This window comes from Zophobas morio, unplaced genomic scaffold, assembly GCF_036711695.1.
Source record: "Zophobas morio isolate AGI-343-1 ecotype UQ-CSIRO unplaced genomic scaffold, CSIRO_AGI_Zmor_V1 ptg000040l, whole genome shotgun sequence".
Lineage (NCBI taxonomy): Eukaryota > Metazoa > Arthropoda > Insecta > Coleoptera > Tenebrionidae > Zophobas > Zophobas morio.
This window is the reverse complement of record NW_026972145.1, coordinates 2332226-2346228: the sequence shown is the minus strand read 5'-3', so window position 1 is coordinate 2346228 and position 14003 is coordinate 2332226. Positions and strand designations below refer to the sequence as shown.

General features: G+C 34.4%; 1 protein-coding gene, 1 long non-coding RNA gene and 1 pseudogene across 2 annotated transcripts in view; 2 read left to right on the top strand and 1 right to left on the bottom strand.

Moving 5' to 3' along the window:
• LOC135140723 (uncharacterized) overlaps positions 1–14003 on the top strand; it is a 134201-nt gene that overhangs the window by 117670 nt on the left and 2528 nt on the right. The window lies entirely within an intron of this gene.
• Positions 8661–9411, bottom strand: LOC135140281 (cytochrome P450 4C1-like; annotated as a pseudogene).
• On the top strand, positions 11975–13900 carry LOC135140280 (cytochrome P450 4C1-like). Its single transcript, XM_064070771.1, has 8 exons — positions 11975–12057; positions 12171–12302; positions 12356–12556; positions 12603–12788; positions 12840–12906; positions 12956–13217; positions 13263–13500; positions 13551–13900. The coding sequence occupies exons 1-8, from the start codon at positions 12015–12017 to the stop codon at positions 13898–13900; spliced, it is 1479 nt and encodes a 492-aa protein (XP_063926841.1). The 5' UTR covers positions 11975–12014.

Sequence of the window (14003 nt, the reverse complement as noted above, 5' to 3'; positions counted from 1 at the left end):
ATCTGCAAGATTTCAAAGCATTCGGTTTTGTAGTTCCTGATTAAATCAATAAAATAAATTTACGCATTCATTAATTTTTTTGAGTCACCCTGTATATGCAAATCGAAAAATTTCGAATGGAATGATAAATCACAAGAAGAGACTCACCATATTTTGTACATTTTAGATAGGATTTATTCAGCAAAATTTTGTGGTGACGTCATAAATTTTTTAGGGGGGACGACCAAATACATTTTGATTAAAAATTTACCATGCTTATGATAATTTTAAAATATCTTCAAGATTTCGAAGCATTCGGTTTTGTAGTTCCTGATTAAATCAATAAAATATATTTACGCATTCATTAATTTTTTTGAGTCACTCTGTATATGCAAATCCAAAAAATATGAATGGAGTGATAAATTACAAGTACAGACTCATCATATTTTTACAGTTTAGATAGGATTTATTCGACAAACTTTCGAGCTGACGTCATCAAGTTTTTGGAGGGGATAAGCAAATATATTTTGACTAAACATTTATTATGCTCTTTATAACCTTAAAACATCTGCAAGATTTCAAAGCATTCGGTTTTGTAGTTTCTGAGTAAATCAGTAAAATATATTTACGCATTCATTAATTTTTTTGAGTCACCCTGTATATGCAAATCCAAAAAATATGAATGGAGTGATAGATCACAAGTACAGACTCATCATATTTTGTACATTTTAGATATGATTTATTCCACAAACTTTTGAGCTGACGTCATCAAGTTTTTGGAGGGGATAAGCAAATATTTTTTGACTAAAGATTTATGATGCTCTTTATAGCTTTAAAACATCTGCAACATTCCAAAGCATTCTGGTTAGCAGATTAAAAATTAAATTTCAAAATGTTGTTTTATAATTTTGATTTTTTTTCCAAAAAGCTGGACGTTTCGGGTGAAAAGTCGATTCAGAGTTGTAAACTACATGTGTAGGACTATGTTATTTTATACAATTGAAAACCCATTTACTAGGTACAATTTTGAAGTGACGTCATCGCATTAGTGGTGAGGATGATTAGACAAATTTTGGTTAGCGTTTTACCATCTACATGATATTCTTAATATAAGTACAAAATTTCACAACAATCGGTCGAGTACTTTCGGAGATTATCTGTCTAATAAAAATCCGGGACGGCAGACGGACAGACGGACAGACGGACAGACGGACAGACGGACAGATGGACAGACGGACAGACGGACGGACAGACGGACGGACAGATGGACGGACAGACGGACGGACAGACGGACGGACAGACGGACGGACAGACGGACGGACAGACGGACAGACAGACGGAAATAGGAGACCTATTTCTACGTTTTCTAGGGGTCATGAAAGATCGAGAAAACGTAAAAGTAGAGAGTCGGCCGACGGACTCGATTACAATACTTCCTTTGCTTACGCTCGGGAAGTAAAAATGAAAGAACACGGTGGGCGGGGTTAAGTTTAACTTTTTTCTACAATCTTTTATTTACAGACAGTAACCCCGCCCGCCCACCCTCTATTTTATTAGAATCTATTTTATTAGCGTAATTTGTCAAAATTAGGCTTTTTTAAAATCAAATTTTATGGGTATAATTTTTCAGAAAAGCAGTATTTGTTGGGCTGTATTTCAGAAGCGAGGGAAGTTCTGTCGAAATAGCCTTCGACCAATTTTTTAGCCTATACATTGTAAGTTGACAAATATAAACAATGTCTAGAAAAAGATTTCTATGAATATTTTAGTTGCCAATAATACATTGATAAATTAAAGATTTAAATTGTGACGTCGAGAATCGTGACGTCACGACATATTCAAACAAAGGAATAGCTTCCCGAACATTCCCGAACGTGTTGTTGCGTCAGCCAACCAGTATTTAACAATTTTTTTAGCCTGTACATTGTAAATTAACTAATATAAACAAACAATGTCTAAAAAGATTTATATAAACATTTTAGTTGTTATTAATATATTGATAAATTAAAGATTCATATTGTGACGTCGCGAATCGTGACGTCACGACGTATTCAGACAAAGGAATAGCTTCCCGAACATTCGCGAACGTCTTGTTGCGTCAGCCAACCGGTATTTAACCAATTTTTTAGCCTGTACATTGTAAATTAACAAATATAAACAAACAATGTCTAAAAAGATTTATATAAACATTTTAGTTGCTAATAATACATTGATAAATCAGAAATTCATATTGTGACGTCGCGAATCGTGACGTCACGACGTATTCAGACAAAGGAATAGCTTCCCGAACATTCGCGAACGTCTTGTTGCGTCAGCCAACCGGTATTCAACCAATTTTTTAGCCTGTTCATTGTAAATTAACAAATATAAACAAACAATGTTTAAAAAGATTTATATAAACATTTCAGTTGCCAATAATACATTGATAAATTAAAGATTTAAATTGTGACGTCGGGAATCGTGACGTCACGACATATTCAAACAAAGGAATAGCTTCTCGAACATTCCCGAACGTGTTGTTGTGTCAGACAACCAGTATTTAACAATTTTTTTAGCCTGTACATTGTAAATTAACAAATATAAACAAACAATGTTTAAAAAGATTTATATAAACATTTCAGTTGCCAATAATACATTGATAAATTAAAGATTTAAATTGTGACGTCGGGAATCGTGACGTCACGACATATTCAAACAAAGGAATAGCTTCTCGAACATTCCCGAACGTGTTGTTGTGTCAGACAACCAGTATTTAACAATTTTTTTAGCCTGTACATTGTAAATTAACAAATATAAACAAACAATGTTTAAAAAGATTTATATAAACATTTCAGTTGCTAATAATACATTGATAAATTAAAGATTCATATTGTGACGTCGCGAATCGTGACGTCACGACGTATTCAGACAAAGGAATAGCTTCCCGAACATTCGCGAACGTCTTGTTGCGTCAGCCAACCGGTATATATACAGGTCGGCGGCCACTTTTGGGCAGTCTGAGTTGAACGTTCACCACGTGAAGACGTCTGTTCCGAATAAGGAAAGTAAGGAAACAATTTCGCAACTAAGTGGCGAATTTATTTATTTATTTATTTTTAAAATTATTCGTTGTATATAATAACACATGGTGATAAATGACAGATTTACAATTATTAATGAAATCAACTCGTGCAAACACTGCTAAGAAACTATCATGACACAATTAAATAATATTTAAACAATTCAATTTGTTTAAACATTGTTGAATTGCAATTTTCCGGGCAAAGTATGAAAAATAATTTTAGTAATCTCATGGTGACACACCATGACGTCACTGTCACGTGACCACTTGAGCAAAGGCACGGTCTTCGGTCCGTTGTGTTCAGTTTTGATTTCGATCTGGTGGCAGCAACGTCGGAGCATTCGGAGCCCCGTTCTGGCGTAAAACTACCACGTTTTCGCGAATTTCTAATTCATTGATAATAAATATTAATGAAAATGTTCTGCATTAGCTCTGTGAACACGAAACAAAGTGTGCATTTTTCCAAAAATTCCCAAAAACGGAGTAAATACGGTTGTAGTTTTAATTTATATATATACTGTTTAAATATGATAAGTATTAATTAATATAATTTTTTTGAGGACCCGGGGTGGGCTAGTTAGCATCATGCTTGCCCGCTACACCTTGGGTCGTGGGTTCGATTCCCGCCATGGCTCTGGGTGTAACGTGTATGTCCCGTTCCCCTGTAATTGGGCCTCAGTGCCTGTTGGGGTACGTAATTAATAAAATAAAAAAAAATAAATAAATAAAAAATAAAAATAATTAAAGCCGTTTTCCTACAAACGTGAACATATTAAAAACGTGCAATGTTCCAGTCAAAATATGAAAAATAATGTCTGCAATCTCATCGTGATGTTTGATGACATCACTGTCACGAGAGCCACCAGAACAAATATTGCGGTTTTCGGTTAGTTTTGATTTCGGTCTGGTGACAGCAACATCTGAGCATTCGGAGCTCCGTTTTCGCTTAAAAGTAGCCCGTGTTCGCGAATTTCTAATTTATTGTTTTTCTCATGGCAAGACGCACTCCAGACCTCCTCGTATTGTTTGGTTCTTGCTGGGCAACAACAACGAGCGAGCACAGTCATCGCTCTTTGGTGGCAAACGTGGAGAAATTTGTATATTGTAACTTTTGTAATTGAACCATTTTGTACTGTATATTGTATGTGTTACTAACTTAACTTGGGTCTTGCCAATTTAGCTCCAGTGGTGCAAATGCTTTGTTTTCACGGTGCATTTGCTTGGGTTTTAATTTTGCAACAGTGCATTCTTTGGTTCCGAGACTGAATTCTCCATGTCGTCAGACGCTTTGGCCTGGGGGGGTTCTCTGGGCCCTTAGACGCTGGGTCATCATCCTAAAAGGATGAGGTTCATCATCCCAAAGGGATGAGGTCAGTCGGCCCTGTATCTATGCGGCTGCGTTCTCCCTTGGGCGTGTGAGCGCTGCGACCTATAGATTTCGTTTCGAGTTCCATCGGTGTGCTTGCTTGGGTTTTCATTTTGCAACAGCGCATCCTTTGGTTCCAGGTCTGAATTCTCCATGTCGTCAGGAGCTCTTGGTCTGGGGGGGTTCTGTTGGCCCTTAGACGCTGGGTCGCATCATCCTATAAGGATGAGGTCAGTCGGCCTTGGATTTATGCGGCTGCATTCCTGCCTTGGGCGAACGAGCACTGCGACCAATAGATTTCGTTCCGAGTTCCATCGGTGTGCTTGCTTGGGTTTTCATTTTGCAACATTCTCAATTTTTGGTGCAATTTCTTCCGGTGATGAATTGGGTACTAACTTTGCATTTGTTTTGTATCTAAATTGTATCTGTATCTGTAGTGTATTCTGTATTGTAGTTAGATTGTAGGTACCTGTATTGTATTTCTTTTGTATTGTACTGTATAACGTTCTATCCCTCATTAACAAATCCTAGCCCTCTCCTTTCCTAGCGAGATCTGCTCCAGACCTTCCCGTGGTTCTTGCTGAGCATCAACTATCGAGGACAGAAAATTCAAATTCAAAACCAGCAAAGTTTCACAAAAATCTTGAAAATCGCTCGTTGGTGGCCAACGTGGAGCAAAAGAGACTTTTGTAACTCAACTAACTTTGTTAACTTTGTATTCTTAAGGAAACAAAAATGTATTACATTTAATTTATTATTTATAAGGACAAATGTGAAGACAAGTTGTTAACAAATTTTTCCTTCATTTTCCTTTTTTTCCTCGGCAACTTCTACCTTTAATAGGAGTCGTTTCTTTGATAAGCGTCATCACTAAATCAGCAATGTTAGTGTTTTGGAGGGGATAAGCAAATATATTTTGACTAAACATTTATTATGCTCTTTTAAACCTTAAAACATCTGCAAGATTTCAAAGCATTCGGTTTTGTAGTTTCTGAGTAAATCAGTAAAATAAATTTACGCTTTCATTAATTTTTTTGAATCACCCTGTATATGCAAATCCAAAAAATATGAATGGAGTGATAGATCACAAGTACAGACTCATCATATTTTGTACATTTTAGACATGATTTATTCCACAAACTTTTGAGCTGACGTCATCAAGTTTTTGGAGGGGATAAGCAAATATTTTTTGACTAAAGATTCATGATGCTCTTTATAGCCTTAAAACATCTGCAACATTTCAAACCATTCTGGTTAGCAGATTAAAAATAAATTTCAAAATGTTGTTTTATAATTTTGATTTTTTTTCCAAAAATCTGGACGTGTCGGGTGAAAAGTCGATTCAGAGTTGTAAACTACATGTGTAGGACTATGTTATTTTATACAATTGAAAGACCATTTACTATGCACAATTTTGAAGTGACGTCATCGCATTAGTGGTGGGGATAATTAGACAAATTTTGGTTAGCGTTTTACCATCTACATGATATTCTTAATATAAGTACAAAATTTCACAACAATCGGTCGAGTACTTTCAGAGATTATCTGTCTAATAAAAATCCGGGACAACAGACGGACAGACGGACAGACGGACGGACAGACGGACAGACGGACAGACAGACGGAAATGGGAGACCTATTTCTTCGTCTTCTAGGGGTCATGAAAGATCGAGAAAACGTAAAAGTAGAGAGTCGGCCGACGGACTCGATTACAATACTTCCTTTGCTTACGCTCGGGAAGTAAAAAGTATAAAGCTTTAACGCTAGGGATGAAAGAACAAGATGCTGCATTAAGCAAATTATTTACACCAGTTCTTAGTCCTCTTAAGGAAATTTCCACAAAAATTGACGATACGTATAAACACCAACAACAACCACAAAAACTAGGAATTGTTGAAAGAGATAACGAAGCACGAGAGCTATCGACTCCATCTACGAGTAAAAGAGTAAAAACTTATGATCAATAAACCAACCGTTAGAATCCAGCAATAATAGAGCAAAAAACGATGAAGAAAGAGAAACAGATGATTCTGTCATGATGAACGATGACGAACAACTGCATCGACAGCAAGACGATGAAGAAACTCTTGATGAAAATTTTGAAAAAGATGTCGAAGAGGACGAAGAAGTGTTTGAATACAAACCTGAAGAAGAAGAGATGAAAACTGAGTATGAAACCGAAATGAAAATTTACAAAGCGACCAAGGAAAGGAATTTTATAATAATCGTTTCAACAAATTAATGCAAAAATACAAAGTTAATCATTACAGTACATACAGCGTAAAAAAGGCAGCTATCGCGGAAAGAGTCATTCGAACTATTAAATCTAAACTTTTTCCACTGCTAACCTTGAACGCTTCCTATAGATGGTTAAATCATTTAGAACGGGTCACATCTGAATACAACTCAACTATTCATCGTACGACTGGAAAGAAACCAATAGAAATTAACAAATCTAACAAAGGAGAGATAAAAGTATTTAATCGAGGACAGAAAATTGTGCCCAAAAACAAAAAATTTCTACCTGGTGATTTTGTAAGAATCAGCAAAGAAAAATTATTGTTCGAAAAAGGTTACACACCTAACTGGTCTACGGAAATATTTAAAGTTGTGAGAATTAAACAGACTAATCCTGTTACATATCTATTAGAAGATAGCGATGGGCGACCGATAAAAGGATCTTTTTATAATTACGAACTTCAAAAAACTAAATATTCAGACGTATATTTAATCGAAAAAGTAGTACGTCGCAAAGGAGGAAAAATTTTTGTTAAATGGTTGGGTCTTCCACAGGAAAAAAATTCATGGATAAATTTAACCGATATCATGTGATGATTCATTATTTATTACAAAATTCTTATAATAGTTGGAAGATGTTCTGTAGTAGCACCTATTTCAACGACTGCTTTTACCCCTAAATCAATTTTCTCTTCGTTTTCTGCTTTAACCCATCCTACAGTTTCTAATTCGCTCATATGAGGAAGAAAAATCTAATCCCTTCTCAGAATTATCGAAGAAAAATTGAATAATAATAATAATACATTTAAAAATAGAAAATCGAAATATAGAAAAGTGAAAAAGAAAAAATAACAGAAAAAATCGAAAAATCGAGAATTTGAATAATCGAAAAAATTGGAAAGTCGGGAAATTGAAAAATTGAATTATTTAAAAAATAAAAAATCCACAAATCCTAAAATAAAAAAAATCGAAAATTGAAAAATCGAAAAATCGAAAAAAATACAGACGGACAGACATACAGGCAGACAGAAGGACAGACAGACGGAAACGGGAGACTTATTTCTTCGTACTGTAGGGGTCCTGAAAATTTGAGGAAATGTAAAAGAAGAGAGTCGGTCGACGGAAGAAAAAATGTAGTAAAAGATTGAAATTAAAGTTTTGGGTTTGCATTTTTTTCCATTTATCGAATTTTCTATTTTTCAAATTGTCAATTCTTCAATTTTTCAAATTTTGAATTTCCGGTTTTTTCATTTTTCGATTTTTCGAGTTTTTGATTTCTGATTTATTCTCATCATTTAAAAATTAATATCTTCGCCTTTTTAAAGATTTAGGTTTGGAATTTTTGACGAAACTGTTAATTTAAACTTTCTTTAATGTATGTACAAAAACGAAAAAACAGACAATCGCTTTACTTTCGTAACGTCTTATCAGCCTTTTCACTATTTTCACATTTTATCTTACTTGTTTGCATACACATTAACAATTTTAAACACTTTTTCCATAAAAAACACCTATTACTTGCGTAACTCCGTAGAAAAACGCCATAAAATTCTAATTTTTGTAATTAAGAAAAAATAGGTCAGTCCTGGGAGGTATAAAAGAGGCGAAGAATTCTCCTTCGACACAGTTTTTGAATATCTTCCTACAACATGCTTCAACAATTAAAGGTGAGTTATTATTAGGTCTATAATTGAAGTAAATTTTTGAAACCTTTGTTATACACAGACCGCCGCCTTCGTCGCATTTTGGACTGTTGCTTTCATCATAATGGCCGCAGCACCGAACGCAGACCCAGACGGTATTAAAGGTCCCGAAATGGTTCACTGGATGTAGTTATAGACAGTAATTTTTAATGCACTCGCAATAAAAAAAATAATAAAAAAAAATGTTTTTCGTTCATAGATACGATTTTTTCGTATTTTAATCCGACATTTTCCACTTATCGTCAAATTACAAAATAAGTACCTCAAGGTCCCACCCTCTTTCTATACATTTTGTTACAATTTCGCAATGATCATTAAAAATTTAATATAGAAAACGGTACGTAGTTAAAAGGATGTCGGTTGGTACTTCTCTCTGGTCAAAACCTATCCGGATCGAATTTGAGAGGGTCCGGCCAGTATTCGGTACTTCTATGAACGTGGAGTACTCCCAGCATGACAAACGAGCCCTTTGGAAGCGTTATGTCCTCTGAAAAAGTAATTTATTTAGTACTGAGAAGGTTAAGCATCCGGTACCACCATCAAGAGGTAAATCTTCTAGTACTTCTCTTGTCATAAAGATATTCGGGGGGAACAACCTCATAGTTTCTTTAATCACCAACTCTGTATATTTAAGAGAAGGTAAATCCTGAAAGTCTGGAATTTTTTCAGGACCCAAAACGCGAAGTACTTCTTCGTAAACTTGGTTCTGAATGTCTGGATGCATCGCCAACATGGTAATAACAAAGCAATTGACAACGTTGTATCGAATGCCTACGAAGAAAAATGAGAAGAAGAAGACTCTGAAATTGTATTTACAGTAACTATGAAAGTTTTAATTTCGTCTACAATCTCGTCTGTTGTTATTTCGGTACCACTAGAAGACAAATCAAGCAAATAATCCAGCAGAACTGGAGACTCAGATCGGTCGCTTTTTTCCTTGTTTTTGATAGCTTCTGCTACAAACAGGTTGCGCTTCGTTAGAAGTACCTGTGTTTCTTTGTGCAACCTCGTACATTTATAAATGAAGTCGTGGTGGTACCAAAAGTTATACAGTCGATGGAGCATCGTTTCCAGGATCCTGTGGGAGTGTCTAAATAGATGAATTTAAAACGCGGTAAGCGCTTCCATACCGGTACTACAATCATTTCCTTTAGTACTCGAAAAAGAAATTGATTTCATACTGGGAGCTGTGATAAGTCCATTTCCCAAAAAATCGCGAGCAAGTTTTCTGTATAAGTGGATTCTGGAATTGTTGTTTGGACTTGTTAGTACTTTCTCCAAGTATTCAGGTTTGGTAATACCGAAGACCAGAATTGGACCAATTACTTTCCAATTATTCAATTTTTTGTTTTCTGGATTCCGATTTTGCAGTTTTTCAGTTTTCGCATTTCTTGACTTCCTTTTTTGATTTTTCGATTTTTTTGTTTTTAGAATTTTCAATTTTTCAATTTTTCGATTTTTCAATTTTTCGATTTCTGGCTGTCTCAATGTTTCGATTTTTTTGAATTTTTCTTGGTTTTTAACTTTTCATTTTTAGACTTTTTTTAATTATTCGATTTTCGACTTTTCGATGAAAATTTTTTGATGTTTCGATTTTTCGATTGCTCCAATTTTCGATTTTTCGATTTTCCAATTTTTAGATTTTGCGATTTTTTCATTGTCCTGTTTCTTCGTTTTTAGGTTTTTCGAAATTTCGAATTTTCGCTTGTTTATTTTTACAATTATTCAAATTTTCTACTGATTTTTCAATCTTTGGGTTTTTCAATTATTCAATTTACCGCGTTTCTTGAATTTTCGATTTTTCAGTTATTTCTCTTTTTGATTTTTCGATTTTTTTGTTTTTAGATTTTTCGATTTTTCTTTTTTCGATTTCTCTATTTGTCGATTTTTCTATTTTTCAATTTTTGCATTTCCTAATTTCTCGAATTTTCAATTTTTCGATTCTTTAATGTTTAAATTTTTGGCTTCCTCGATTTTTCGACTTTTCCGATTTCCCGATTTTTCGACGAAAACTTTTCATGTTTGGATTTTTCGATTTCTCGATTGCCCGAATTCTCGATTTGTCGATTTTTCAGTTTTTCGATGTATTGGATTTTAAGGTTTGTACATTTTTTGATTTTTCTATATTTCAATTTTTCAATTTCTCAATTTTTCAATTTTTCGATTGCAAAATTTCTTGAATTTTCGATTTTTCGGTTTTTGGACTTTTGAATTTCTGGATTTCCTTACTTTCCAATTATTTAATTTTTTGTTTTCTGGATTCCGATTTTGCTATTTTTCGGTATTCGCATTTCTTGACTTCTTTTTTGATTTTTCGATTTTTTTGTTTTTAGAATTTCCAATTTTTCAATTTTTCGATTTTTCAAATTTGCGATTTCTGGCTGTCTCAATGTTTCGATTTTTTTGTTTCCCGAATTTTCAATTTTTTTAATTCCTCGATTTTTCAGTTGTTCTATTTCTGGATTTTCGATTTTCGAGTTTTTCGATTTTTTGATTTTTGAATAATTCGATTTTTCAATTTCTCGATTTTTCAATTTTTCGTTAATTTTTTTGACTATTTGATTTCTCGAGTTTACAAATTTCAAAATTGCAATTTTTCGATTTTTTCAAATTACTGTTATCGTTATTTTTCAATTTTTCAATTTTCCATTTCACAATTTTTGATTTTTCAATTTTTAGAGTTTAATTTTTCGACTTTCCAATTTCTAGACTTTCGATGAAAATTTGTTGATGTTTTGATTTTTTGATTGCTCGAATTCTCGATTTTCGATTTTCGAGTTTTAGGATTTTTCGATTTTTTGATTTTTCAATATTTCGGTTATTCAATTTCTATATTTTTGGATGTTTCGATTTTTTCTGTTTTTACTTCTTTTAATTTTTGACTTTTCGACCTTTCGAGTTTTCTATTTTCAATGTTGCAATTTTTCGATTTTTTAATTTCTCGACTTTTGGAAGAAAATTTCTTGATGTTTAGATTTTTCGATTTTTCAATTCCTCGAGATTTTTTGAGATTTTCGAATTTTTTGATTTTGCGGATTTGTTGATTTTTTGATTTTATAATATTTCGACTTTTTGATGTTCCGATTTTTCGATTTCTCGATTTTTGAGTTTTTTACTTTTTTGATTTTTCATTTTATAGATTTATCGATTTTTCGGTTTTTAAGTTCCGAGTGACTATCAATGTTTCTAATTTTATCAGGTTGGCAACAAATTTAAAATTATATAGTGCGAAATCGAAATTTTGGTCTCCAATTCAAAAGCTGCCCATGTCAAACATGTCAAATTTGAACTGACATTGCTACCAATAATTCAGAAGTGCCAACCCAAAAATTATCATTATCTAATAATACCCAGATATAACATTTCAAACTACAAAAAAGTACAACCGTAGTACCTCAGAGTAAGAAAAAAAGAATAAAAGGAAATTTCGCTTTCTGTACTCTCCATTTGTGTGTAAAAGCTAAAGCAAAAATTTAGGTGTGTCTAAGTACTTTCGCAACCTTCATTTATCTTTACTGTGTCAAAAAAGTGTTTCATTGTCCTATAAATTTAAAAATTATGTAGTACTTTGCATTACAAACATCGTGCATTAACATACTTGAAAAACGCATTTTGTTCCTTTACATGTAGACAATATGTTGATAATTAACCAGCGACAACGACAGTAAATGGGTACTCTTTCAGTTGAAAACATGTTGTTTACCTGTCTCGGTAAGTACTACAATATGATTACGCTTAACTTACTCTAAAACAAAGTAAACACAACTATCAAGACTTAGATTTCAAGTTCGTCACGTTTTTGCAAACACCGTTTCTCTCCCTAGCAATTCTTCTCCTTTGGTACTCACACTACCACTGGAAAAGACGCCACCTGTACCGCCACGCTAGCAAAATACCAGGCATAAAAGGATACCCCGTTGTTGGTAACCTGTTCGACTTTACAGGCGACGCTAACGGTACCACCAATACTAATTTTTGTCACTGCTGTTGCTGTAGTACCCACTTTCAGAAATTTATGACAGCGTTTCAAAACATTTTGACCGTTGTACGCACATTGTAAAAGCATGGGTTGGTCCACTCCTGGTCTGCGGTATTACCAAACCTGAATACTTGGAGAAAGTACTAACAAGTCCAAACACCAATTCCAGAATACACTTATACAGAAAACTTGCTCGCGATTTTTTGGGAAATGGACTTATCACAGCTCCCAGTATGAAATCAATTTTTTTTTCGAGTACTAAAGGAAATGATTGTAGTACCTGTATGGAAGCGCCACCGCAAAATGATTAACCCGATTTTAAATCGCAAAATTCTCGACCGGTTTGTTGAAGTGTTTGGAACTCGGGCTGTCATTTTGGGCGAACGGTTAGAAGAGTACGTCGGTAGACGAAACGTGGATTTATTACAGATAGTGAGTAGATGCACGCTGGATATCACTTGTGGTACCACCTAGAAAATTGTGTAAAAATAAGGTACTATTTTAGTGGTTTCAGAAACCATGATGGGTGTTCAGGTCAATGCACAAGACGGAGATTCAGAAGTGGTAGAATGGACAGACACGTTAGTACTATCTTTCGTTTTAAATTCATCTAGCTAGACACACCGACAGGATCCTGGAAACGATGCTCCATCGACTGTATAAATTTTGGTATCACTACGACTTCATTTATAAATGTACGAGGTTGCACAAAGACACCCAGGTACTTCTAAGGAAGTTCGACCTTTTCGTTGCTGAAACTATCAAAGACAAGGAAAAAAGCGACCGATCTGAGTCTCCAGTTCTGCTGGATTATTTGCTTGATTTGTCTTCTAGTGGTACCGAAATAACAACAGACGAGATTGTAGACGAAATTAAAACTTTCATAGTTGCTGTAAATACAATTTCAGAGTCTTCTTCTTCTCATTTATCTTCGTAGGCATTCGATACAACGGCTGTTGTCACTTGCTTTGTTATTACCACGTTGGCGATGCACCCAGACATTCAGGACCAAGTTTACGACGAAGTACTTCGCGTTTTGGGTCCTGAAAAAATTCCAGACTTTCAGGATTTACCTTCTCTTAAATATACCGAGTTGGTGATTAGAGAAACTATGAGGTTGTTCCCCCCGAATATCTTTATGGCAAGAGACGTACTAGAAGATTTACCTCTTGATGGTGGTACTGGATACTTAACCTTTTCAGTACTAAATAAATTACTTTTTCAGAAGACATAACGCTTCCAAAGGACTCGTTTGTCATGCTGGGAGTCCTCCACATTCATAGAAGTACCGAATACTGGCCGGACCCACTCAAATTCGATCCGGATAGGTTTTCACCAGAGAGAAGTACCAACCGACATCCTTTTACCTACTTACCGTTCTCTGCAGGACCTATGAATTGCATCGGTCAGAAGTACGCCATGATGTCCTTGAAAACCATCGTTGCCACTCTCATCAGAAAATTTAAATTTCGTACTGAGTACAAATCGGTCGACGAGGTTAAGTTGAGGACTAAAATTGTTTTGAGACCACGGGATGGTTTTAAAACTTCTTTTGAGATAAGAAAGAACAAATAAAGAGAAATTTTTGGTTTTGGTGTTCATTGTATGTTTACTTTTATTGTGTCAAAATACACACAGATTAATTTTTAATGATCGTTACGGAATTGTAACAAGATGT